Source organism: Falco peregrinus, chromosome 3 (genome assembly GCF_023634155.1).
Source record: "Falco peregrinus isolate bFalPer1 chromosome 3, bFalPer1.pri, whole genome shotgun sequence".
NCBI classification, from domain to species: domain Eukaryota; kingdom Metazoa; phylum Chordata; class Aves; order Falconiformes; family Falconidae; genus Falco; species Falco peregrinus.
The window spans coordinates 104,131,871-104,158,038 of record NC_073723.1 but is presented as its reverse complement, the minus strand read 5'-3'; the positions used below and the strand labels follow the sequence as shown (position 1 = coordinate 104,158,038).

The following is a 26,168-nucleotide window of genomic DNA, read 5'->3' as shown; positions in this document are numbered from 1 at the left end:
AAAAGTGGTTCTGCATTTTTATTAATATTTACAAAATATTGTAAATCTGTAACATTTGCCCAGCTTGCACATATCAATGGTACAAAACCCCCCAGTTACAACAGTACTGAATTATAAAAGTTTTATTTTAAAATTACTGAAAAGCACACCTTATCCAGTATTTTCTCCATCCAAGTAAATATACATATCAAATTAAAAAATATAAGTATTATATTTTCTTTGTGTTTCAACACATAAGGGATCACAAAAATCATCCATCCTTTTTAGCTCCAGGGTAGAATTCTCATAGTGAGCATTTTAATGCAACTACCAAGTACTGTTACTCTCAAACCAAGTATTCTCTAGAGTGATTAAAAAAAGATTAAGAAATATGGGGAAACAGAAAAACAACTTCTACAGATTGTTAGCCTTAGGAGATGGGGAAACATAATAATGACAATTCATGCAGTTTTGTCACTGCTGAAAGAAAATATTCCTCCTTGAAGATGTTCAAGTTAAGACCTGAACAGAAATGGTAGGTAATTCTGCAAAACATTTAATTACTGCTGCCATGATACTGGGAAAATTATCGCTTTTTAGTTTCTATAAAATACAAATTTTTCTAACACGTTTTTTGTTGTTTTCCAGTCAAGATTCACACACCAGTAGAGAACGATGTCCCTCAACAAACAAATAGAAAGCAGGGTTTAGTACATCACGTTGTTAGCAATGTACCAAGTAGTTGGGTTGTCTTAATTTTTTTTTATTTTTTATTTAATCCAGCATATAGGATAATACTATACAGGAATCCTCACAGAAATGAGGATAAAAATTGAGGTTTCTGCCATGGACAAAAACTTTATAAAAACATTAATACAATTAAAATACAAAATATATATAGTACATGTCATGTTAGTTAGTAGTGGCATTTGAGGTTTCTGGAGACTGAAGAAATTCATAGGGATCGTGAACCATGTCTTGCTGTTCGCCAACACTCAGGTGAGAGGGGCTTCCTGTAGAATATGGGTGGGAAAAAAACAAACAAAACCTTTAAAAGTACAGGAAAAAAAAAAAAAGGAGAGATACTTGTGTATATAAACGGTGTGATTATTTCACATGTTCCTTTCAGACTTTTAAGACAAAACACATTTAAATGACATTTTAACAGGAGATGTTGAAAAATAAATTACAAGGTTTGCCATTAATTTAGATCCTTTTTGAAAAAGCAGTCATTATTCTGTTACTCAGAGTGGAACATTTATACAAAACGTAATTGAGTATCATTCAACCAACATCTCCTACCTTCTCAGAAACGGCACTAAATTGTTAAATGTTACGTTACCCTATCATCCTGTCCTACCATTGAATTTTACAGTTGACAATGGAAGGTTATTGTAGAATCCCACCTGTTACTTGCTGCATACAACTATGCCTAAGTAAAATAAATATTATGTACTCCTTAGTATTTCTAAGAGCATAAAATGCAAGTGCATATAGGGATTTGCCAGTCAGTATCAATTTACTTCACAATTACTTCAATCATGCCTCATCACAAACCAAGTAACCACAATTGGCGTCCTTAATTCCACAGGTCAAAAGTATGTCATCTTAGTTGCCTTTGCCATGCGTATTTAAAAATCAAAACATGATCCTATAGTCAGCACACTATTTTACCAGAGTAGTTTTATGCAAAGATTTAAGTAACTTAAAATGCAACTTTTAACCAGTTTCAAATACAGAAGTACTGCAACTTCTGTGACACAGGTAACTTTACCAAGATGATGTTGGTCTCTTTCAGATGTATTGGAAAGGGAACTCAAATTGGATGATGGCCGGGATCCCACTCTGTCAGCCTGAGCTTCATGAAGGTCCTGCAGCAGCTTAGTTGTTTCATCCAGATGTAAATGGTTATCATCATGATCCAGCTCCTTCTTCACTTTCCCTAAGAGCCACCAGTTACCAACCAAGAGCCATAATTAGCACATGCAGATTGACTCATGAATTACCAAGTCACTATAAAAAGATTCAAAAATAATTAACACAAGTGTTGCCTATTACACAAACGACCTCAATCTTGCATTTTCCTTTGCACTTCTAAAAGGCAACAGCTGTGGATCTGTTTTTTAGTTTTGAGAAATACACACTGAAATGCATTTGGCAATAAGGGAGGATGAAGGAGAGTGCCATGGGAAACGGCTGAAACTAAACTGACTGCCAGTATTTAAACAGCTGTAAGAACTTAATTTGTCTTCCTCATCTGTTAAACACTAGACATGAAATAATGAATTTAGTTTGCAGCAAAAGAAAGGAGGTCAGTAGAAAGATTACTTAGATACTTAAAATACAGTTAAAATAGAACAAGTCATTGATGGAGGTGAAGAAATTCCCATTACAGAAGGTTTTAAGAATAGTATCTTCTCCAGCTATACCGATTTTGTTGTAAGCCAAATAAAAGTATGAAATTGGAAAGAACTGGAAGTATGTGCCAACATACGCTGTTCTTTCATCAGAATACTTAAAAATTACCTCCCTCAACTTCTAACAGGGAAATAAACTCTTTTCCTTCTCTTTCTTTAATGCAGACCTTGCTAACTTTTCAAGAATTATGATAAGAAATAATACCATAAACTCTAATCTAGAAGTACGGTAATTTAAAGAAAGATGAAGGAAAAATACAAGCAGCTTTCATCAGAGCAAGAAATTAATAGTAAGATTGATATGTCTAAACATTACCTATAAAACAAACACTCATTTTTCACTGAACTGTTACAAAATTAGCGTGTGACAGCATAATCACAGCTTACAATTGCTTTTCAAAGAATACTGCACCTATGGGAAAAATCCACAGAAAACTTTTTCTTTCTTTAAGCTTTCAGTTACCTTGGTTATGTTTTCTAATAGATAGTTTGGCATCTTTCATATTCTGAATTAAGAGTATCTTAAACCATAAGCAGTATTATTACTTTAATGACATTTTTGGAGACATTTATCCAGCTCAGCAGTCTGCAGAAATGGGAACATTACTTCTTGCAGTATTTAAAGAAGGATACCTATCAAAGATACGTATTTGAAACATCACCCTAATACTTTTATACAAATGGCTTATTTGAAGCTAAAGTCTTTCCAACACCTGAAGTTTCTTCTGCTTTTTGTTCTGGGACATTCCAAGTGGTGATAAGATGGAGCTTCACATACTTACCTACCTCCCAAGTTATTTCAAAAGACAGCATATGAAGCAATAACATCTCTGAGCCAAAGCTCCACGCTGGTTCTTAAAATTTATGCTACTATGAACACATAAAAAACAAGCAAATCTACAAAAACTGTGAGGTACAAATACTTTGATTTCTTCAGTAGTACACGAAAAGTTAGCTTAGATAGCACAAAGATGTCTCAATGGAAAAACAGACCAACATTTCATTTATCTTGCACAAGCCCTAGACTTTAACTTATGTCAAATGTAGACTTATTATTACTACTTTTTGAACACATTTTTATTCTTAGAAAATCCAGCTGTTATTTTCCCTAAATGTTACAACTAAACCGTAATTGATGGCTTGCATATTTAATTACTTACCTAATGAACTTAACATAGAAATATCAAGAGATACATCTGAATATGGTTTCATAGAGAGGAAGTCCAAGTCAGAAGTGTTACTGTCTCCAGCAGATTCTCCAACCTATTAAAATACAAGAAACAGAAAGACTAGCAGTACTGACAAGCTGCCATAACAACTTTTAATGTTTAAGGTAAATACAAGAATCTATACTCTCAGAAGTGTGCACTGCAACACTTGAGACTGGAGCATTTATAACCATCTCGGCTAACATGCAACTCACAGGTAGCTCAAGCATGGTTCCAGGACAGACCAGTCATCTGAATGGCAAGGGATCTGCAGGGTAGTCTAAACATCTTTCATTACATCTCCTCACCTGGGACTGTTGAAACCAACATTAGGAAATCCCCTGGGACACAATTACATGCTCAACTCATCCCTGTCCCATGGCAGAACCCTGGCAGGGGGAAGCATTATCAGTATCCCCCATGATGAACCATTCCCAATTCCCCTTTTCCCTCACCTTCTCAATGCAACATTGGATTTTATTGAAACTTTCAGCATGTGACTAATAAAACCAGTAAGGTGGGCCTCTGTATACATAGTATCAGCTGGAGCTGGTCTCTCAAGTATTTTTTCTATATATTTGGATAATGAAATACAGCCTGAACTACAACAATTTCATTTTTTTCCATACCTGTTGCAATACTGCTATGTAATGGCAAAAAGTAAGAGATCAAAGAAAAAGTTGTTAAGCTTCAAAACACATTCTAACACAATTCCCTGAGGCTGCTTTTCCACGAGAAGGAGTAAGACATGCAGGTAAACACACAACCAGTATCTGAAAATGAAACTTAGCACTATCATGAATCAATTTAACCAGTCAGTCAACTTCTATAGAAACACAAACCTTTCCACAAAGCATAAGGAATATTTATAAAGCTATAAATTTTACTAGCTGCTATAATGTAATCCACATAATTTTTATGTGAATTGCCATGGAATAGAGTACATATCTTCTGTTGTCACAAATAATTTGCAAGATAAAACCTATACCACTTAAAGGAAGATTTGATTAGTAGCTGTGAAAGCATAAGATCTGCATTGCCCCTACTTTCTAACAGGCATTTTCAATGGATGTGGTAAAACTGATAAATATAATTGTTTTTTTCCAATTTTACAGCAGGTTGAGCCTCAAATATTCATCAGCAGATTGAGTAGCTTTCAGATTCCTAAGTGGCCTTTCTGCCTCTGAGATTTAGTTATGCATGCTGAAATAAACAAGAGAATACAGAACAACCAGACAAAGCAAGCCACTAACTAAATAGAGTGTCAGAGAATCCATTAAGCACTGAAAGCTTATTCTATATACTGTGATTTTAATCTTCTACCTCAGAGCATGCACATTTTTGCACTGAAAAATGAGTCTCACTACCTTTTTTTTTTTTTTTTTTAAAAAAAAACACCAAAAAACAACAAACCACACATAAACCATTTTACCATGATCTGTTTGGAAGAATCTGGACAGGTATTACGCAACTTATGTTCTTCTTTTATGAGAACTGGCAGAACCTAAAGAAACAAATCATATTTTAGATCTCAGCATTTCATAGCTTATACTTATGTTTCTTAAGAATACTTAGTTTGTATAATTTACTGATTTACCATGATCAGATACTAGGCCCCCACAAAACACTATCATGTTTTGGGATGTTTGCATATACCCTTTACAAAAAAACCCATAAAGACTAGCTCTTCTGTAATGGGTGACCATATACATTCACGTAAACAATTTAGAACTAATCAGGACCGCCTCTTAGAACAGCCTCTTCTTCATACATTCCACTTACCAGTCTTTTCTGTATTATTATATAGAACAGATGCACATTAAATAAAATCAGGAATTTGAATGTTGGAAGCCCAGAGAACATCACTTTCCCTACTTTAAATGCCAAGACACTATCCAGTGAAAAAAAACCCAAAACAAAACAGACTATCACCATAACTTACTTTAACTTCATCCAGTGGTTTTACTGGGATGTTTCGCCTCTGGAAAGAAAGAATACTAACAATTACTTCTATTCAACGTTAAGACCTCTTTCTTGTACAATTTCAAGTATATTTAAACTTCACACACAAAATGACGCTACAGACAGCTAACTTTTTCACGTATCTGTAATACAGTTAACAGTGTAATGTGTAATTGAAATTTTAGTATTATACATTTTAACTAATCATTAAGTCCCCTTACACTATTCCTTCTGCCCATAAACTTTATATTCAAGTGCAGTATTTCAGTCATTACTTCAGTAACTTCTGATTCCAAAACATTTAGGGTTGTACTGTCAGAGATACTCATTCTTAACCAAATATAGCAGCACAAAATACTCAAGACTAAAACACCATGGCACATCATCACTGAAACGCTTTTAACTGCACAAAATCTGTACATATCTACATGTGTCATAACTGGAGAGCATTTTTAAGTATAAACAGCCATTGACCATTTGAAAGAGTCAGAAATTCTCATATGGAACAATATTCATGAAACAAGGTGGCAAAAAGGGAAAGGCACCTGTTTTGTTTCAAAGCTACGTTCATGTTGTATCCACACATTTCTAGATATAGAATAATATTTAAAATGCTGGTTTTGCACTTTTTAAACTTTTGAATTTTTTAACTAATCCATTACATTTCTTCCTGTTTCATATATAATCTTTTTCCAGTAGGGAGTGGAAAAAAACACCCAGAAAATTCTGAAGGCTCCGCTGTGTTTTTCATTCCATTGTCTCCTTTCCCCCTAATATCATCCACTCTATTCTATTTCTGTCTGCAGAGATTTCATATAATCTCATTTCCACCACATCAGAAAGTCCAAGTACCTTCCATGCTCCCTCTCCGCTTCCCTTTCTTTATTCTTGAATCATTCTGAACATCACCATTTTAAAACAGTAGACAGTTATTTCAAACCAAGAGTGGTTTCCAAAGTGAAGATAACATGAAACAAGATTTTGCAGTTTCTGGTAGTCTATTTTGTCTTGGGAATGCAAACATTCCCAGATGAATTATACACATTTCTGAGAAAAATCTCTTCTCCAGTCTTAGTATGAATCTCCTTTGGAAACAAGACTTTCCTTCAGACATATCACATTAATTTAAAAGTTAGCATTGTTGGGTAATAGATACATATACAGTGGCATTAATCTGTTCTCCAACATTACTTCAGTGTTCCAAATAATGAATTCTTCCACAAGGAATATATTTTGCATTTAAATTAAGAAAAAAAATCCTTTAAAAAAAGCATTGCAATGTAAGTCAGAAGCAGATAAGTATGTCATGACATGGAGTGACAGGGCAGCCCAAACACCTTCAGCTGGCTGGTCCCTTCTCCGCTCTGCTACATTGCGCCCCCCTGCCTCTTCCTTTCTGCAGTCACAGAGTAAACCACGTTGGACAACTGATGTAGCTGCAGAAAAGTTACTCCTCTGCTGATTAATTCAGTTTGTAATTTGGTTCACCACATGGTTGCATGAACAGCTAAGCCTGCACTGCTTAAACAGACAGTGGAAAATGAAGCATCTCATACAATATTAAAAAACAAACCAGTCCATTCTTGTTTTGGTGAACTTGTGACATTCCTGTGCATCAAGGACACACCTGCTTTAGCTGATAAATAGTTTTGGAATGATCTCCACTAGTGATCTGGTCCAGAAGATCGTCTACTATTTTCTTGCTGTAGTTTCCAGCATCCTTCACAAATTCCTGTAAACTAGCAGGAATGGAGATACAAGCGTTACAGAAAATGTTTACATTCATTAAAAAAAAAAATTTCAACTTATACGACGGTTTTCCCCAGCTATGCTGCACTACACCTGCATCTTTCTTGTCCTTTTACTCCTTTATGCTTCTTCAGAAAAGTTAAGGCCTTCAAAACAGGGGCGTTTTTTCTTCTCTCTTTTTTTTTTTTTAATTTTTTAAAATGGAAGTAAAAGTATGTGCAAACTTGCTTTTCACAATTACCAGCAAATTTTCACTTGAACTATCATTAGGAGTGGGTTAAGAAACCCAAACATACATAAAAACCTTGTGATTAATTCCTTCCCTCCAAGATTTACTTAAAAAGGAAAATGCCATTTTCCATTAAATTGTTACTTTTAACTGTTTTGAAACTCCTTGATAAATATCACTGTTTTGAAGTCATGAAATCTATTACTTGCATATCTAAACTTACTGCTGGGTTCTAAGTAAAATGCTAAATCTTCAGCCATGTATACTATCTTGTGGTTGAAGACCCTAATGACAAGATCCATAACAGCCTTGCAATAAAATAGGGCAACTTAAAAGTGCAAATGGAAAAAACCAAACCCAAACAACTCCCCAACCCAGGACAAAAGCTAGATTCAAGTTGTATAGCGAGTTATTTTAAAAATAAGTTTTAGAAAAAAAGTAGCAGGATTTGGAGGCTCCTAATTGACATTTAGTTCAAATTGCTTTTCATAAAATTGCTATGAAAAGTTAGGCCTCCCAACAAGGAAGCACTTACCTTAAGGCACACTGTATCCCAGTTTCATCACCATATGCTGAGTACAGGAGTTCCATTTCATCTGGTTTCAAATCATGAAATATAGAGTTGTTCTGCATGGAAGGTGCTGTACTAGCACTTGTAAGAAAGGTTACTAGACAAGTAGAAGAAAGATAACAAATGATTAACACAAGTGTAATAGATCACTTGGAGGAAAAAAAGAATTTTCTTTCTGAAGCAGACACAGGAAGTGCAGTGAGTTTTTTTAACTCCAAATGAAATCAAAAGCAGCATCTCAAGGACGCTTCTGACTCTAGAATCAGCACAACTATTTTAACCATATGAACAAACATACTACTGGAAAATACAGAACTAAGTTAACCACCCAACTCCCACAAAAAGGCTTCACCCCACCGCCCCTCCTTTTTGTGTACATCTACTCCTTTTTTGTCTCCTTTTTGTGTACATCTACCTCACTTGTCATTTGCCAGTCAGTTTCTGGACAGCAGATCAGAAACTATTAAAAATGTCAGTAAGACTAGAAAAAACAATCCAGTTTGTGAAATCCTTGTCATATGATACAAAAATGCAAATGATCAAAAGGGGTTTTTTTCCTCAACTTTAAGTGCAGTTGCTCAGGAAAAATTATTTCCTCCAGAGAAAATTACGTACCATTATTAGAAAGCTTCTAGTGTGGCTACAACACTAAGGCAAAATATTAATCCATAAATTCCTAATTAAGTTATGCTTAGTAAGTAAAAAGGTGCATTTAATTAAAATGGCATTCTGCTGTGGAAGGAATAATTATACATTATAGAAATCTCCAAATGAAAGTTAATTTGGTTACAAGCATAATCTGAAATTATTTTATATCAAGAAATTGCCCGACATTCAATTAATACAAAGTTAAAACATGTTCTTTAGCATTTACCTTTATTTCTTCGTTCATCTTTAAAGCCCAATGTAGTGAAGCCAGGTAATAATTTGCTCGACAGTGAACTCAGATCCACCGGGTGAGTCTCTTCCTCTAATAATTTTGAGAAAAGTATTTAATTTTTAATTATTGTTTTTTAATGTTTAAAGTGTATGGTAAATATTTAGATTTTGCTATTTTAAAAAGCTGTGGTTACCATAAAAGCTGAATGCCTTTCAATCTGTACATTAAAGATAGGTAGTGTAATTCCGGTCCTCCATCTAAATTTCAGATACATGCTCTAAACATGCTTCCATCTCCTATTCACAAGATCTATGGCTTACTTGGTTATTTCACTTCTAAAGTATACAGCAGCATTTGTAATTCTTTTATTAGCTGATTCACAAACATTCAAGATCCAGATATTACAAAGTGATAAAAGCAATTTCTTATGTTGACACCACGTATAGAACCTGGTTAAGACAAATACCATTATGGCTACAGCAATATTTCTTTCTTCTAAAATTCTGAGAACTGTTCAATTAAAATGGCTGAAATAATTTGGAATATGCTTTTAAATTCAAAAAAATCCCAACATATAGGAAACTTCCAGTTATATTAAAATACCTCTGGCTGTTAAGAAATTTGGTGGTAATTATGCTCAACTACTGAACAACAGAAAGCAAGTTTATCCCTAGAGCCTTACCAGGATAAAAAAATATTAACTACAATAAAAATTCAGATTATACTATAGCTGTTAATTCAGTGTAACTAGTCTGGAGCACAGAAATGTCAGGAAGCAGTACAGTACTTTACAGCACACACAGTGAAGCTTGCTCTGCTCCCATTACCATCACTGTGTAAAGTGGCATGACATGACTTCAGAGGTATTAAATCACATTCATTTCATTATTTTTTTCAGAAATAGCTAAGGGCATGATGGCAGCTAAAATGCTCGATTTCATTCCAGAAAAATTTACTACCAAATGAAAAGGAATATAGATAGTATTAGTTACAGGTTTGTATCAAAAAATCAACAGAAATGTGATGAGTCACAAGGGTTCATGCATTTATCAATGCAATAAGAAGCAAACCGTGAATGAATTCCAATCCCAAAAGGTGCAGAGAAGGAAATGCTAAATCAACATGACATACAACAGCATAAAGACTATGACATTTCATTCATTACAAACTTTCAAAACTTCTGCATTTTGAGCTTGAAACTAAAACAAGTGGAAAGCATAAGACAATATAATGTATAGGAGTAACACAAAAACGCACAGAAAAGATCAAGGAATTAAAGAAAAACAATTAAGCAAAATCTCACTGATTTGAAACTGAAATTTAGCCAATTTAAAATTGAAAAATGAAAAAAGGTAAGATATGATTATGAATCTGCATGTGTGCATTGCACATTTACATAGATTACAGCACTTTGATTCACTTCATTTTTTTCTATTAGCTCTTAACACTACAAGGTACATGGAGCAGAAGCCTTTCTTCCAACTGGAGCAATATATAAGTGATTAGAAATAGCTACTATTTTACCATCTTACTGTCAGTATCAGTAGAAAAGAGCATCTGAAGAGTGAAAATTTGAAAGGCAAAGAGAAACATCTTATCCTGGATTTGTATCAGAGATACTAAATATAGCTGTTGGGGAAAATGGTTTGGGGAATTATTTTTTTTTTTTAAACTCATCTATGCTACACAGGATCTGTATGTACAGTTAAGACTTCAAAATCTGCTAGAATATTCAACATTAGAAAAGTTTGCTTGAAAGATTGTGGCATTTACCTTCTGCTTCTGGATCAGATGAATTTACTACACTAAATAATAAAGTTCCATCTCCATTTTTTTTCAGATAACCAATCTGCAAATAGAATGACAAAGATACAGAAGCAATCATTCAAAACAGTCCAAACTCAAAGGAGGAGTCGCTTGCTTACACAATGAACTATAATAAGCATTTTTAGCTGTATTCAGATTCTGCACTGGTATTTCCTTTTAATACAGGGAATCTTGGGTCACCACTATTTATTACCACCTAACAAATGCTTCAGAACAAAAGAGTTAGGAGTAAAAGATCATGTCATATATAAAACTCCTTATTCATTTTCCTAAATCAGATCTAAAGTCTGAATCTAAGACAAAAACAATACCATTGTAATTAGTATGAAGTCAGGCTTTCAGACGGCCAAGCCTAGAACGTACTTTCTTTCGAGAAGCAAAACTGTAACTCCTATTCACAATCTACCTCACTGTTCATTTCCAAATCTAGAGTGAACGGCTTGTTCTCATATCTCATCCACAACTTTCTCTAATTAGAAGTACTTCTATGAACACCTTCGAGTTCTTCAAGAAGTAGTTTGACAGACCTATCAGAGTACACACACAAATGCTAAAAAGACAGCCAGAGATACGAAAGACAATAGAACTGGGGTCTTTAAAGATAGAGCCAGTACTGATGCAACAAACAAAGCTGTCATCAGAAACTGACCACAGATGAATCGTGCAAAAAACAGACTGTAAATTCTTAGTAAAGACGGGAAATGAAAACTTACGCTTTTCCTAAAGAAATACTAGTAAATACTTCCAAGTAAATGGAATGATAAATCTCTCCCCTATTTTGTTTTCTTTTCCCTCCTTAAAAAGTTTAAAACTCTCTCCACACACAAGGCCAAAGCTAATGTTGGCCTCTAATAAAACCAGAGGTGACAAATGCTGGAAAAAGAATGAGCAGGAACAATATATTCAAGTGATGGCAAAAGTTAACAATGGCTGAACTCTAAGAATGTGTCAGTGTTACCTAGATTCAGTGGCATCTGCAGTGGGTTGTCTAGCTGACTAACAGTCCAGACAATGAATAGCTGCACACCTGGAACAACTCTTTCTTGAACAACTGCAAAACTGACTGCATCAGCACAAAAGGCCTTTTCAGTAAAGCTAGCAATCAGCATGACTGAAAATGCTTTAAAGGGTTTTTAAAAAGCCACTCATACTTGTTTTTTCAATTGCAGTGGTCACTGGGGTATGTGACGATGAGAAATGAAGACAAAGGTAGTAATCAGACTTCACACAATGCAAGGGAAACAGAGTAAATGTGTCTCAGCACAGGCCTGTAGCATTCACTCCAACCTTAGCGTGAAGTAATGAAGGAATCATTGAAATTATCACGTAGCTAAGCAATGAAGAAATTATCACATAGTTAAGAAAAATACAGCACATAAACAGATTGTGCTGAGAAAAGTGCACCAACAGCATCACTGAGCTCTTCCTTCTAACAGCACAAAAACTAAACACATGGAACAATATGAGAGTAACAGCCAAGATTATCAAATCTGTGGTTAGCACTGTCCAAAATTCCAACGTGGCCAAACTACTGCTATCTTCTCCTAGTCACTGAAGGATGTCTGCATTTTGTACCCACACAAGAATGCGCTGCAGGTGACAGCTACTACTTGCAGGTACAAAACTACAAGGTTCCAGAATTCTCCTTGAAAATAGTAATTTAACACTTAAAATTTCCTGAATACCTGAGGCTGGGGTGGGGGGGGTTGGGGAATCCTAATAACCCTTCAACCTATGCCAAAGTTTACTTTTTCTGAGGCTGCAACAGTAGGAAGAGCATAATGCTATTTTGATCACTTTCAATGCCAAAGGCTGCAATTAAGGAAAACACATCCAAGACTAAGCAACATTTCACTGTATTCTGCAAGTGAATTTCTAGAGATGTTCAACACACAATACAACTTCAGACCCATTTAGGACAACCTACAGTGGGCTTCAGGGGCTAAATGACAGGCAATAGTCATACTGGTATTCCACATAGCACGCATGCTAGCCTTCACAGCCTCAGAAAATGTAATACTAAAGCCTGTTTACTAAGATGAAACAAAGCATTCAATACTCAGACAAAAAATGGAATTGTGAACTTTGTTGTGCAGAAGACCTTGCTGTTGGGTAGATAACGATTGATCCTATCCCGAGCTTCATCTGCTGCATGTTCCACTAGTGCCAGGACATGTTCTTCAGCAGTGCTATCTGTCAGGCTGCACGCATTTCCCTCAGGTTCAAATATGCAACTAAGAAAGAGAAGAGGAGTAGCTGTAGAAATTAAAAGCTAAAACAAAACAAAGGGATGAATTCTGGGTTTGCTAAAGAGAACAATTAGTCCCACTCCTCTCCCAGTGTCAGTCTACTTCAGCATTTAAGTGGAATTATAATCATATGAAACTGAAGTTTTGCAGCAGATGCTGAGAACTACCAAACTACTTAACATCAAAAATTTGTTTCTGTACCTTGATGTAAATAAAGGAAGTATTACAAAACAGAGACTGGGAGTAAAATTGCATTAATACAAGGTGAATGCTGTATTTGTCCTTAGTCTCCCACATGCAAAAATATGCTGTTTTCACAAGTTCCAAATAGAAGGATGAAGAAAAGAAATTACATGATGAGAGAATGGAGACTCTGTAACTCTGATGTAAGAAAAAAGCTAACAGGCTGCATTTATGAGGACTAAGTCATTTAGTTGCCTGTAGAAGTAGGACACTGCTCCCAGTCTAACCAGGAGTCCTTTAATTCCTATGTTTGTTAATATTGGCAATTAGTATTCCTAATTAGTATCAATCACACAATTGTTTCTCATTGAAATTACAGAATTTAACATGTATCTTTCAGTAGATCCCTTTTCATTAAAGCATCAAAACAATAAAAACATAACAAATAAGCATACCTATGATGGAACAGGACATATATCTTAGCAATTACATAAATTCAGAGAAAGGTAGTATTGTAAGGGGAGGTCTGAAGATATCATAAAATATGGCAGCCTTCATTATATTATGTATTTAAAATAAACTTTGCACATCAAAATCTTTCAGGGAATCATATGGACATTAGACACTAGGGCCAAACACCTTAGGTACTGGGTAGAGCATCTCCTCACACCAAATCCATTTCTCTGTCCTGGGTTATCTTCTTCCATTTGCTTAGCTAAGAATTTCTCTCTGTATAGAGATTCAGATCCGATACACAAGAAAGTTTTGCTATTAAAGACAATAAAAAGATCACAGGATCATACTCTTATGAGACAAACGTGTTATACGATTTTTGTTTCATTGAAACTTCAAGAAAGGGTGTACACAGCAGGAAACTCCTCAGCAACTGGCACTTTCTATCACACTCTACAGAATACTTAACGGACAAGAATTTTTAAAGAATATTCAGAAGGTTGCAACATCCTGGACAAAATTTTCAAAAATTAGCTATTAGGATGTCCAAGTGATTAAGTCACTTTTTAAACTACAGTATAGAGGGATTCTCCCCCCAAAGCTCTTACTGTACATCAAAAAGAATAGTATCTATCCTACTGATGCCAAAATGCAAGTCTTTAAAAGGTCAGGTTAATTAGAAAAAAAAAAAACAAACAAATTCCAACCACTGAAGTTACATAAACATTGAGAAGAACAGGAAAGTAAATTTATACCACAACTGATTGCAAGGAAACTAGTATCAGGATAAAATTAAAGGTCCGTTACTTTCAGCTCTCTGAATTGTATGTTAAGGTAGATATTAAAGACGGAGCAGTACTATATTGCTTGGCAGTCTCAATTTCTTCCCCTGTTAGCTATCTGTACTTGCCACTTCTTACGTGGTCACCTTCAAAGTACAAAGTTACTTCTGTAATGCAGCTTACGTAACAATTAATCAAAACAGAGAAAAACTATTACTCTGGGCACCATACAAACCAAATAATCATATTATTAAAAAAAAATCCAATCAAACAAAACCCACACCACCTCGCCCGCAAGCAAGTCTTTTTTACAGAAAGGTACTTTCAGTTAATTCCTGTACACAATCCATTAAACAAAGAACAAATTACACTTTGCTAATTCTCCATGATACAGCAACAGATGTTCCTGTATGCTCACATTAGTATACTTCGAGCCAAAAAAAATAATCATGCAGTTTAAAATTATTTTTCAAGATGGATACTGCAGTCTCCTATTTCCACAAAACAACTACATTAAAATACAACTTCTTCTGTCAGACATTAAGCAGGATTACAAAAATGCCTGAAGTGTAACAAAACACACATGTGGCTGATTATAACTCTAAAGTTCTAATCTCTCATTTCAACTTCATGCTTTCTCATTTTTGTTAAAATAACAAGTTACATTTTACTTTTTTACTTTGGGTGTTTAAAAAAGAAGCCTGCAGAACATATCTACATGATCAGATCATTTAAGACATTTTACTTTCATAAGAATCCAGTCGATGTAATGCGCTACAATTTAAATTCAACATCTATCCTAGGATATCTATATACACTGAATAACAGATTTTGCTTGTAAATTACAGTTTCTGCTAAAATCTCCTCATAAAATAGAAAATAAATCCCTTTAATTTGACTAAAATTAGATTTTAGCTAGAAAAACATGATTTTGTGACATGGGGGTGCCTATTACCTGGAAGATAGCTTGGCACTAGCAAAGTATTTTACCAAGAAGCTTAATAAGATTTCATTAGGAAGATGTTATCATCTGCTCCACAAAAATCTCCTGTACCTCTATATCCTGTCAGATAAGACTAAAATGAAATACAGTAATTTACTGACCTGGGCCCACTTTGCCCTCCCAGAAAGATCCCATTAGATTTTGATACAGTCAATCAATTTGAATGTGGTCATTCTTTGAACTGTTTGTTTCAAGTTGGGAATCACTGGGTTATTAACTAGTTCTTTAAATAATAAATAACATACAACACAATAAAATTGCCCATTTATCCTATGGGCCACTAGGAGACAGGCTGAAAGGAGGTCTTTTGCTCAATTTTTTGCCGCTGTCTAGTATTACAAAAGCTGCAACAAACCAGTAAGCATGCCCATTAAAACCTTTACCTAATAACTTCTTTATTTTGCTTTTTTGATTTCTTGGTAGTCTCTGCTTGTACAGGAACAACTTCAGGGACAGGTTCCTCAACTGCTGTGTCTTCATCACCCAAAAGAGCTGCCTGCTGAGAAAAATCCATGTCCTGCATAAACGACATGCTGCGCTTCAAAGCTAACAGCCGTTCCTAGAATCAGAAAGGACAGAGCGGCAGGGACTTAACCTTTCCCTCATAGCCAAGATGCTATGATAATGGGATGGGATGGGAATGGCCATGGCCTTATTTTGTTCTTAATGCCTCGTTTCCAATGGCGATGCAACATGATTTGGTCATGGTAGCATGGCATCAGAATTTCTGCAGCCCAACTATCAAGAGAGAAACAAACAAACAAAACTGCATATGCAAAGACAACTGCCTGTTTTACACAAAACTTACCATAAACGCAACACATGCGCGCGCGCGCGCACACACACACACACACTCGCACACACACAGAGCAGCTCAGCAGAATAACTTCATTTTACGGGTTGACAACTGTATGAGTAAAAAGTGTTTAGGCGCACATCTGTGAAACCCCTGAAACCTCCCTTAAACCCACCACCTTCAGAAAAGAAAAGTTTTCTTCTTTATGCAAAATAAAACTTAAGTTAGACCTTGTTTTCAAAGTTGCAGCCAGAAGCAATGTTTTACAGTTGGGTTTTATATGTGTGGATCTTAATTGCTTCCACTGAGGCCACAGGAAGAAGCTCCTACAGACTTCAGTGGTGCAAATAAAGTTGAGAAAAATAAGCATGGTTATAACAAGAATGCCATCGAGCTCTTACATATAGCGGCACTAACAGGCACTGCTGTAATTAATTACAGATAGATAAAACCCCCCTATCATTGTTATTAATTATGTTCCTTTTCAAGTATGACAAAAAAAACACCCCAAAGAGTTGGTACTTTTTCTTAAATAGGTCTCTTACTTTGCTCATCATCTTAAAGCCTGTGTGCAGTATCTTCTTGGCTAGCTTGTAGTAAACAGTATCTGGTCTGTTGTAAGTCATTGCATTATCACACATCAGTTTAAAATCTGCCTGTAAAATACAAAACAAAAGAGCTGTTAAAATTCTGAACTCCTATTAAATGACTGGAAGATATTACTCCATCATGGCAGCTCTGTGAAGAACACAATAGTATTTTAGCAGAAGGCTCATGGAGTAAATGGCAAGCCAAAAGGTAATACAGAATTGCAAATGTTTGAGTCCTTTTTGCTTCTTCAAGGTGCTCAGTTTTGTCTGGCATGGGCTTTTTACTTAAAAAAAGAAGTTTTCCATGAATGCCAAGTGTAACATTTCCTCCTTATGCAAACGGATCAAAGAGAAGAAATGGAGAAATGAATAGAAAGACTGAGGCACAAGGTAAGTACTTTTAAGAATTTTCCCACCTTCGAAATCAGAACAGACTCGAGAAATACAACATCAGAAAGATGCAGTGTGTCTTAGATATAATACTAGTAGTTTGACCACTTCTTTTGTCACTTGCACTAAACCAAAAACAAACAAAAGAAAACTTCAGAGCACAAGAAACAGCCTTCTAGATGCTCATCACATGCAACAACAGGACAGCCAAGTCTGATCATCTGTCATATATAATTTAAAGTAATTTTTACTGTTGCAAGTTCCAAAAGAAAGGTGCAACACACTCCACTGAAAACAGAACCGAAAACATTTCTTGCAGATTGCAAAAGATTTTTCTAGGGTGCCTTTTTTCTAGTCACATGCTACCGATCTGTAGAGTAAAGCACAGAAAGCATTACTAGAAGCTCTGTGAAACACTGAACTAAAAAGACATTCCTATATTCCTCTGAAAATTTCTCAAGTTAGCAAATCAATAATGAAGAATCATGCAGTAGTATTTCCAAGTACTTCACAAATTAGATCCTAACAAATTACATTGGCGTATGATTAAAGAATACATTTTTCCCGCTTAGTAACTTTTCAATATTTAAACAATGGTTGTTCAAACAATTAGGCTGCATTTATTCTATAGACACAAATGCAAATGTTTTTTGTCCATGGGTCCATGATATTTGATGATGACTTGATTATGTGCAAAAGTGTATGCAAACAGAATGGCATGCTTTTTGGCAAGTTAACCCATTGAGTTTACAGACCAGTGAATAGACTTGCCAAGACAAAATATTTTTGGACGTTACTATTGTGGTTGGACATAGAAATCTTTCTAAAGAGCTTCTCTGGCACCCAACGTTTATGAAAAATAGCCTTGCTCTACTGCAATCCTGATCAGAGTCTGTAAAAACAAAATAGTGTTTTATTTCCTGTTTCCATACAGGGATGTCACAGCAGCACTACCCTAATCATTTAGCAATTGACATCAAGCCCATACTAAGCAAGTAAGTGAGCTACAATTGGCAGCCCATGACTCTCTATGGCATCTAAGCCATAAACCTTTGCTTAATGAGACCATCACAAAACCAGAAATTGAGACGGTGACGTAGAAAAGCAAACTATCAAGAACCTGATAAAGAAGCCCATGAGCTTTACATCTAGTGATGGCCTTTGAAGTGCTGCAGAAAGGGATGGAGAAGTGTCTTTTGCTTGTCCAGCTTTGAAGTAGACCCTTTTTTCAGCAGCAAACCTGATGAGTTTTCTGCAGCAATTTCCCCTCTTCAAAATGCAGCAAATGGGTCCTGCAGATTCTACTTGGATTATTTATTGGCTTGTGACTAGTCTCAAGTTAGTTAGAATAGGTGTACCAGAAATGAAAGATAACCCTTTGAGCAGGTCTTGTTTTAGAGGTTAAAAACCTGTAAATGTAATTTCTGTATTACACAGAACTACAAAGGCATGAGCACAATTATCTACACTTGTATCTAGAAAGGGAGTTCAACCTCTTTGACACTGTAAGATGGGCAGACTTCTAGCAACCATTTATTGCTCCTCAGAGTATCAGCAGAAACAAACTCCTTCAGAAAAGAACTGAATGTCAGTCTAAACAATACTAAGATTTTCATTTTTTTAGGTTGCCGGCCCACCAGTTTCAATGTTGTAACCTTGCCAGTAACTAACCAGAGCCACAGAGCTCCCACTCATACTTCCTTTTGAAGTTGCTCAATAAGACAACCCAGCAAGCCAACAGAATTCAGAGACTTGAAGGCATTGCTGATGACAATATTATGAATCCCTCTTTACTATTTCCTGTGTATCTCTGTACTTTTTTTGAAAAAGAAACCATACATATAAAAAAAAGAATAATCTTGGGCAAAGCACCTACAGGAAATATAAGCCATTCTTTGCTCAGCTTTGCTAGACCTTTCAAAAGAATAGAAGCAAGCAAATGCTCGCTATCAAGTCTATTCTTGTATCTACACTAGAAAACAGTAATCCTGAAGGCAGCTAACAGAATGTCACGAATCAGTTCAAGAAAACTCCTTTCCTTCAGGAGCTGGTGATACCATGAAAAGATTTCTTACTGCACTGTCTGTAAAACCGCAATGCATCCAATAAACTATTAGAGCAGTAGCAATACAGCAATAGTTAAGGCAAGCTGCCAATAAACTTGCCAAGTACATTTCTGTCAAAAGATCATTCCAAACAAAGTTATCTGGAAAACGGGATAATTAAAGATAGAAAATATGTAGTTGCTATTGAATCTTACACAAAATATGTCAGTATCTGCACAGTTTTCTGGCAGACACGTCAAAATTGCTTTTTAATCAATCTAACCAGGTCTACATTACAAAAGAGAAAAAAAAAAAAAAGAAAAAAGAGCTCCAGGTTCTTCAACTGCCTAACTCTTTGTGATAGTCTTACTCCTGTTCATGTCCAGCAGCATGAATTCCATAGAACTTTAAAGCATGTTCTTGGTTTCCTCCATAAATGTAGCAGAGTCTGACAAATACAGAGCTGCCACAGAGAAAAACAAAGCAAGAAACCCATGCTAATACACAGAATATACAAAAGTGCTCAGTTCTGAAAAAATACTCATTAAAATAATTACATAAGAAAGGCTTCTACAGTTAAAAAGAATCTTCAGTTTCTTACTAAAGAGCTCTGAAATTAACTAAATCTCTATCAATTCACCTTGAATTCAGTGACTGATTTGTATTCATTCGCTGCAATTTTTTCCTTCATCGTACCAAAATCCATGGGGTGCTTTATTATCATGGAATATCCAGGAGCGATGGCATCCGTGACTGGAAAAGCAAAAAACCCATGAGGATCTTTCCTAAAAATAAAAACAATAAATTTAGATTTATATCAGCAAACAAAGTTATCATTGTTTTGATACCACAGTAATGGTATAAAAAGAATACTACTACTTAAAAAAACACTAAAAGCACTCTCATAAAACAGAAGCATATTTGAAAAATCTCCTGATACAGGAAAGAATTTTGGTTACACATGTGGACTTTTTGGAAGAAATTCTGCTGTTTCCTGAATGACTTCATTTTTTCTTCTATGTTTTATCTGTCTCTATCTACACTTCAAACTGAGTCTTTTGGCTTCACTGTGTAGTAACTTCTCCAATTCCTCTTGTTTGTGAGGTCCTCTAAAAATAACTACAGTGTTTAGTATTTTTTAATTAGTTCCAAATTCAGTTTATTGCTATGTAATAGAAAAGGATATTAAAAAAAACCCCAACAACATGAGATACAGGGTTAACATCTTACGGAAAACAGCAAAGTAAAAAGCCTCTCCAAATTAACAGGATTATCAAGTAAGCAGGTATAAACTTGCTTTGGTATTTGACAGATGACGCACAATAAAACAAAATTTCTTGAGAACCGTTCAATCTTTTAAACTATTAAAATTCATAATTGTTTCTTAACTCCTAAACTAAGTAATTAATATTTAATAAATCTATAATGGCAATGTATCCTCTACCCAAAGCACTTTCCTGACAAAAGCTAGAGTTGCATAGTTGGTAATAATTTTCCTCAACTAATCTTTAAAAACTACCAGGTCTGACATGTTTGCAAAGGTTACCAAAAATATTACAGCCAGTCTTCAGTAACTATTTTCAAAGAGAAAATCAGGATAAGGAGTTGTAAAGTAACACATATAAATATGCATTAGACACTGCTGACACAGCTGTACATACAATATGCTCAATACCTTTGAAGCTGGCGAAGGAAGTGTTCTAGCAATTGCTGGATTGGTGTGCTCTCATTTTCAGCTGCAGTTTGAGATGGAAACACAGATAAGTGCAATGAGACAGAATATAGGTATATTTATGGATTTAGAAAAATAAACACCAGACAGAAAATCTGTAGAACTTATACTGACCTGAAAGTCAAGATTTCAAAGCAGAAGCACACCAGCTTTCTAAGCATATGCTATTTCTTCTTTACTACTTACTGAGTTTTAATCACATTAAAAATTAGTAGACACTGAATCAGATTTAATGCTAAAAAGTCTAGTAGTTGTAAGAGAATTCATTAATGTGAAATAATGTGAAAGTAAGGTGTTACATATTTATACAGAAGGGAAATTTGGTTGCTCAAATACTGCAGCTGGGAAATCCACATTCTTACATGTTACCTGTGCAATTTTAATAGTTTTTTTTACCGTAACACCCACACAATTAGCTTCTCTGAATCTTTTCAGTCAGAGTGACAAATACATGCAGATTTTCTGGCAACAGAGGTACTGATTAGAATTTCACTTCCTGTACAGATTAAACAATAAACATTACACATGAATTACTTCAGAGACACTGGCTTAATGTGAAGTTTGAAAAACTAAAGAAGCATGCTGAAATCTAGAACTCCAACTCTTCATCTTGATAATGGAGAGACAATTTCCTTCTTAACCAAAAGTAGTAACAAACGCTTTCAAAGGACATTTTCCAAGCAGACGAAAATAGAAGTCTTGCCACTTACAGACATCAGATTTTAGCTTGCCAGTTTTTCAAGGCTCCAGACTACCCAGAGACAGAAAGCTTTGACAAGAAATTTTCAGTTACCCCTATCAGGTCACCTTGACAGTTGGACACCATTTCTCATTTTAATGTGCAGTCATAAACAGAAAATTCCTCAATAAGTTACTCGACCAGTCAACAGGCAGTGTTCCAAAACAAACATCACAATGTTCCTAAAGATCCAACTTTTTGCTACTAAGTTCCATTTCCAGGCATACGCGTACTAAGACCATGATGCATATGAAAATTCTTGTAAGTAAAAGTTCCCATTGATTCCACTGAATGTTGAGTTTTAACTAACAAGCAATGGCTATACAGGTAGAGAAAACATGGCAAAATCTGAAGGGATTAAGCACGCAGAAGTTACCACACATAACTGGTAAGTGTTTTGGCTGGTGAAGAGAATTAAAGAAGATTGCTAAATGAAAACTGGGGGGACTATGGTCTTCAGAGACGCCCTATCAGAACTTACTTTTGATGAAACTAGAGATACTAAAATTAAAACGCCACATAAATTATAAAAAAAAATGACTGTAACAACAGCTAAGCAGTCTCCACAGGATTTTTTCCTTAGTTTCAGATATTCTGACCATCATTCTGTAAATGCTGAGGAAATGCTATGGAGAAGGGATTAGGGAAACACTACACTCAATAATACTTTTATTCTGCCAAGTAACAGGAGCTGGAGGCAGATGTCCTTGGCAAGTTCAGTCACATGAAAACAAATCTATTAAAACCCAGAAGCACCAATAGGAATATTGACTTTTTAGATAGCAGAGAGTGCTGAATGTTGGAAAAAACAGTCTCTAGATTTGAGTAAATCTGCATGGAAAATTTACATTTTGGTACCTTTGACATAAGCATTGTTGTGCGTGCTTTTAAAAACACCCAAGATGATTTAATTTTTCACACTGCTCACCTGGCTGAGTTCTGCATGCTCTGACAGGACGATCTGGAGGAGGTTCAACCTCCACTTTTTTCCCCGGATCAAAGTCATCAGTTTCTCCTTCAGTGTCACACTGTTCTTTCTCCCTTTTCCTCTTTTTCTCTTCCTAGCACAGCAGGAGATGACAGATTTTAGAAGAACGTACTTGGAATGTGCAACCCCACATACCAAAAGATAAGAGACAGTAGTATTTGTTTGGAATACTCATTCTACATCTGAGCCATGATACGGTTTAAACAATATTGCATACATTTTCACTGTCACTTTCTCAGTTTTCTTCTCCAATTAAAACTAATACTGTTGACCTTTTGACTTTTTTTTGTATACTATCATTCTACCATTAGTCACTGTACTTTTACTGAAAAGAATGTTAAACTCTGAAGCTATTTATATATAAAAATGCATGATAATAAACTGCACCGGACAGTAAAGTAAGTTGATCTACTATTCAGTAAAGATCAGTCTGTAGCTCTGCTTTGATCAATGTTTTTGTTGTTTGGTGCATTAAACAGGAATCAGTAAAGTACATGATAATTTAGGAAGCCTACAAAAGAATCGTAAGAAATGCTCTGTAACAGTGGTAGCAATTAATTATCTCTTCCTGAGCTTCAAAGCAAAGGCATGCCTGAGTCATACCTATAATCTTACAGTCATTATTCATGTTTGCACAAAAAAGCATACTTTCATTAACCTTGTTTAGACTACAGTTTTGTTACTTATCTGTTAGCTTCTTTTCCATGCACTAATAACGAAGTTCTTAGGGGGAAAAAAATCCAAATATACACACACACAATTTAGCAAAGGTAAAACAAATTATTTGATACTGCAAGATGTTGTATTAAAGACAGCTGTTTTGCTACATTTCAAGTCCTAGCCATAATCTTAACTGAAACAGTTGAAAATGTTAGTGCAGAATTTTCTTTGTACAATCTGCCCTGTATTCAAGAGTTTCTTAATGATCCTACAAGATATATCACTTTCAAGCAAACAAACCTACCAAATAAATCAATTCAAAATGACAGCTGTTGGCCATATGCGTATACATAGTAGTACTGAAAAACTGTCATTATGAGAGCAGTAAAACTACATGACAGAAGAGAATTAAATTAGCAGAGGTCAAAAAAGTCGTTAGTACACAAAAGGAGTACTATTAAAATGAAATTGTACAGGTAGCTGTACGTCAATGCCTAATTGTTGATTTCAGTCTAACTCCTGAAGGTTCAACACAGACAACTAAGAAGGTGACCACATCATTTGCTACTAATGAAGTCACAAAGCCTAGCATGCAGGTTATTCCAAACAAGAGCCAACAAGACTAGTACGACAGTACTCAACAGATCAGATTTCAGAAAGCTGTTCTGAGCAAACATACCAATTTCAAACTCTAAAATAACCTGACATATCTCAGGAACAGAAACGTAACTTAGATTTATTTGAAAAGCTGAAAATACACCTCTCAAAATGTAGCAAAACATGTTTCTGACCTGGCTGAAATACAAAACATCCAACTTAAAACCTGAAGCATTCATACCTACAGACAAAGCAAATTGTTTTTCTTATCCATCAGTTACAAGAAACAAGCTTTTACTTTGTTCAAAAAATCATGACAGGCATATCTCTTTTAAATGGAAGAAATACACCAACACACCGCAGGGGTTTTCTACATTTTGTGAAGTGCTGTCTCCAAAAAATAAGCTTCTTGCAACAGTGGTTCAAAACAACAAAAAAGTGGTTCTGGTACTCTGCGCCAGATTTGAGATCTGAGAACTGGTATGTCTGAATTCTAAAAAAAAAAAAAAATCAGAGCTTACCTTTCTCTTTCTTCTTTCCTCATCATCTAAATGCTTTTCTTTTTCCTTCTCAGATTTTTTTTTCTTTTTTTTCTTTTTTTCTTTATGTCGTTCTCGCTCATGATCCGATCTGTCATCATAGTAACTAGAATCATGCCCTGACCCAGAAAGTTCAGTCACTTCACTTCCTCCGACTTTAAGCACCAGCTTTAAAGGTTTTTCCAAAGGCTTATCCACATAATCTAAATTATAAAAGCAAAACATTTCATAAATGCACATGAAGATGATACAGCAATTACCAATGCTTCTTCCAAAAATATTGTTTACAAGAATTTGTTGCAGGTTGAAAATATACACGATATATTTGGAGAGAAAAATAATGCCTAAGACTAGCAAATCTAAGTTAAGAAACAGTTGTTCAGCACATGTTACGTCATGATTTTCCACAAACTTATAATATGTAAGGAACCAACTGCTCGGCTTTCCCTGAAAACATTGCAAGATCCTTGTCAGACTAAGGTGAAACCAAGTGTTGTTACCAAGTTTTGTAATCAATACTATATAAGCATATGGTTTTGTTTAACAACCTACATGTGTTCTTGAAGAAACAGAACGCACACATTATTTTGACTCAGAATGTCCCACGCAAACAAGGCGATTGTGAAATACAATTACATCCTGGAAAGTTAGCAACACAGACAAGATCTGTCCAATATTTGTTGGCCAGGTAGTGAGATATGTGTTCCCATGCGAAACAGCATCGCAATACTAAAAATTCACCCCCTCACACCAGGTACTCGGGCCCACAAGCGACCGACCCTCCCACAAGGAGCGTGCACAGCTAACCCGTAAGCTGCGGAACCGTTACGGACCTTTCCACCCAATCCGTGCTGCAAGTTAATTAACAGCCACATAACCGTGCACGAATCTGATGGTGGCAAATCCCAAGGTGTGCCAGCTCACCCAGCGCCCCGCCCCGCAGGCAGGAGCCCGCCCTCCCGGCTCCCGCACGCCGGGGAACGGCCTCGCCCTCTGCTGGGCCGCGACCGGCACCCAGCGCCCGCGCACCGCGGAGACGCTCGGGCTGCGGCCGCGCTGCCCTCGCCCCAGCGCTCGCTCCGCGTCACCCGGCCCCGCCAGCCGCCTCCCGCCAGCCGCCTCCCCCCAGCCCCGCCGCTCAGGAGCCCGCGGGGCGCCACCTGCCCTCGCCCCCGCTCCGCGCAGCTCCCCGAGCGACACCGGGCGGCGCCTGCGCCCGGCCCCGCGGCGCTCGCTGCCCCTGCAGCCCCCGCACGCAGGCGAGGGCCCGTCCCTCCAGGCGCCGCGGCCCAGCCCGCGAAGGGGCGCCGGGTCCTGCCGACAGCCGTGGGAGGGGAGGGGGTAGAGGCGCCCGCCGGTGCAAAGCCAGGCCCCCCCCCGGTTCTTACCGCTGTAGGCGGTGGCGGAGGCCGAGCGCCATTCCGCCTTCTCCGCTTTGTGTTTCTTGTGCTTCTTCCCCATGGCAGAGCCGGCCCCAGTCGCGGCCGCCCCTCGGCTCCCCCGGAAGCGCCCGGGGCGGAGCAAGCCCTTCCGGCCGCCGCGGAGGAAGGTCCGGGGCAGGGGTCGCCGTCACCGCCAGCCCGCCTTTTACGAACGGGCG

At 36.5% G+C, this 26,168-nt stretch overlaps 1 protein-coding gene across 10 annotated transcripts; it reads right to left on the bottom strand.

Moving 5' to 3' along the window:
• BRD9 (bromodomain containing 9) lies at positions 1-26,083 on the bottom strand. Of its 10 annotated transcripts, none has more exons than XM_055798351.1 (18): positions 25,957-26,083; positions 24,551-24,771; positions 22,713-22,845; positions 20,989-21,049; positions 19,954-20,098; positions 16,834-16,944; positions 15,876-16,051; positions 13,894-14,022; positions 12,924-13,056; positions 10,769-10,844; positions 8,990-9,085; positions 8,080-8,212; positions 7,194-7,305; positions 5,547-5,585; positions 5,037-5,108; positions 3,557-3,659; positions 1,754-1,921; positions 1-992 (listed from the first exon to the last, which is right to left on the bottom strand). In XM_055798351.1, exons 1-18 carry the CDS (start codon positions 26,027-26,029, stop codon positions 892-894), a joined length of 2,082 nt encoding a protein of 693 aa, XP_055654326.1. In that variant the 5' UTR covers positions 26,030-26,083; the 3' UTR covers positions 1-891. The 10 variants fall into 10 exon arrangements, with proteins under 10 accessions (XP_055654326.1, XP_055654327.1, XP_055654328.1 ...); XM_055798352.1 differs by having other exon boundaries at positions 13,894-13,983; XM_055798353.1 differs by having other exon boundaries at positions 15,876-15,991.
• Between the last annotated feature and the right edge of the window lie 85 nt (positions 26,084-26,168).

What these genes read in the sequence shown, in the direction of transcription:
- BRD9 (XM_055798351.1), bottom strand. Translation starts at nt 26,029, where the DNA reads ATGGGGAAGAAGCACAAGAAACACAAAGCGGAGAAGGCGGAATGGCGC. An exon ending in GGGATACAGTGTGCCTTAAG is followed by an intron (nt 7,306 to 8,079) that starts GTAAGTGCTTCC and finishes CATTCCTGCTAG; the next exon opens with TTTACAGGAATTTGTGAAGG. An exon ending in CTATTTATCAGCTAAAGCAG is followed by an intron (nt 5,586 to 7,193) that starts GTGTGTCCTTGA and finishes CTTTCTTTCCAG; the next exon opens with AGGCGAAACATCCCAGTAAA.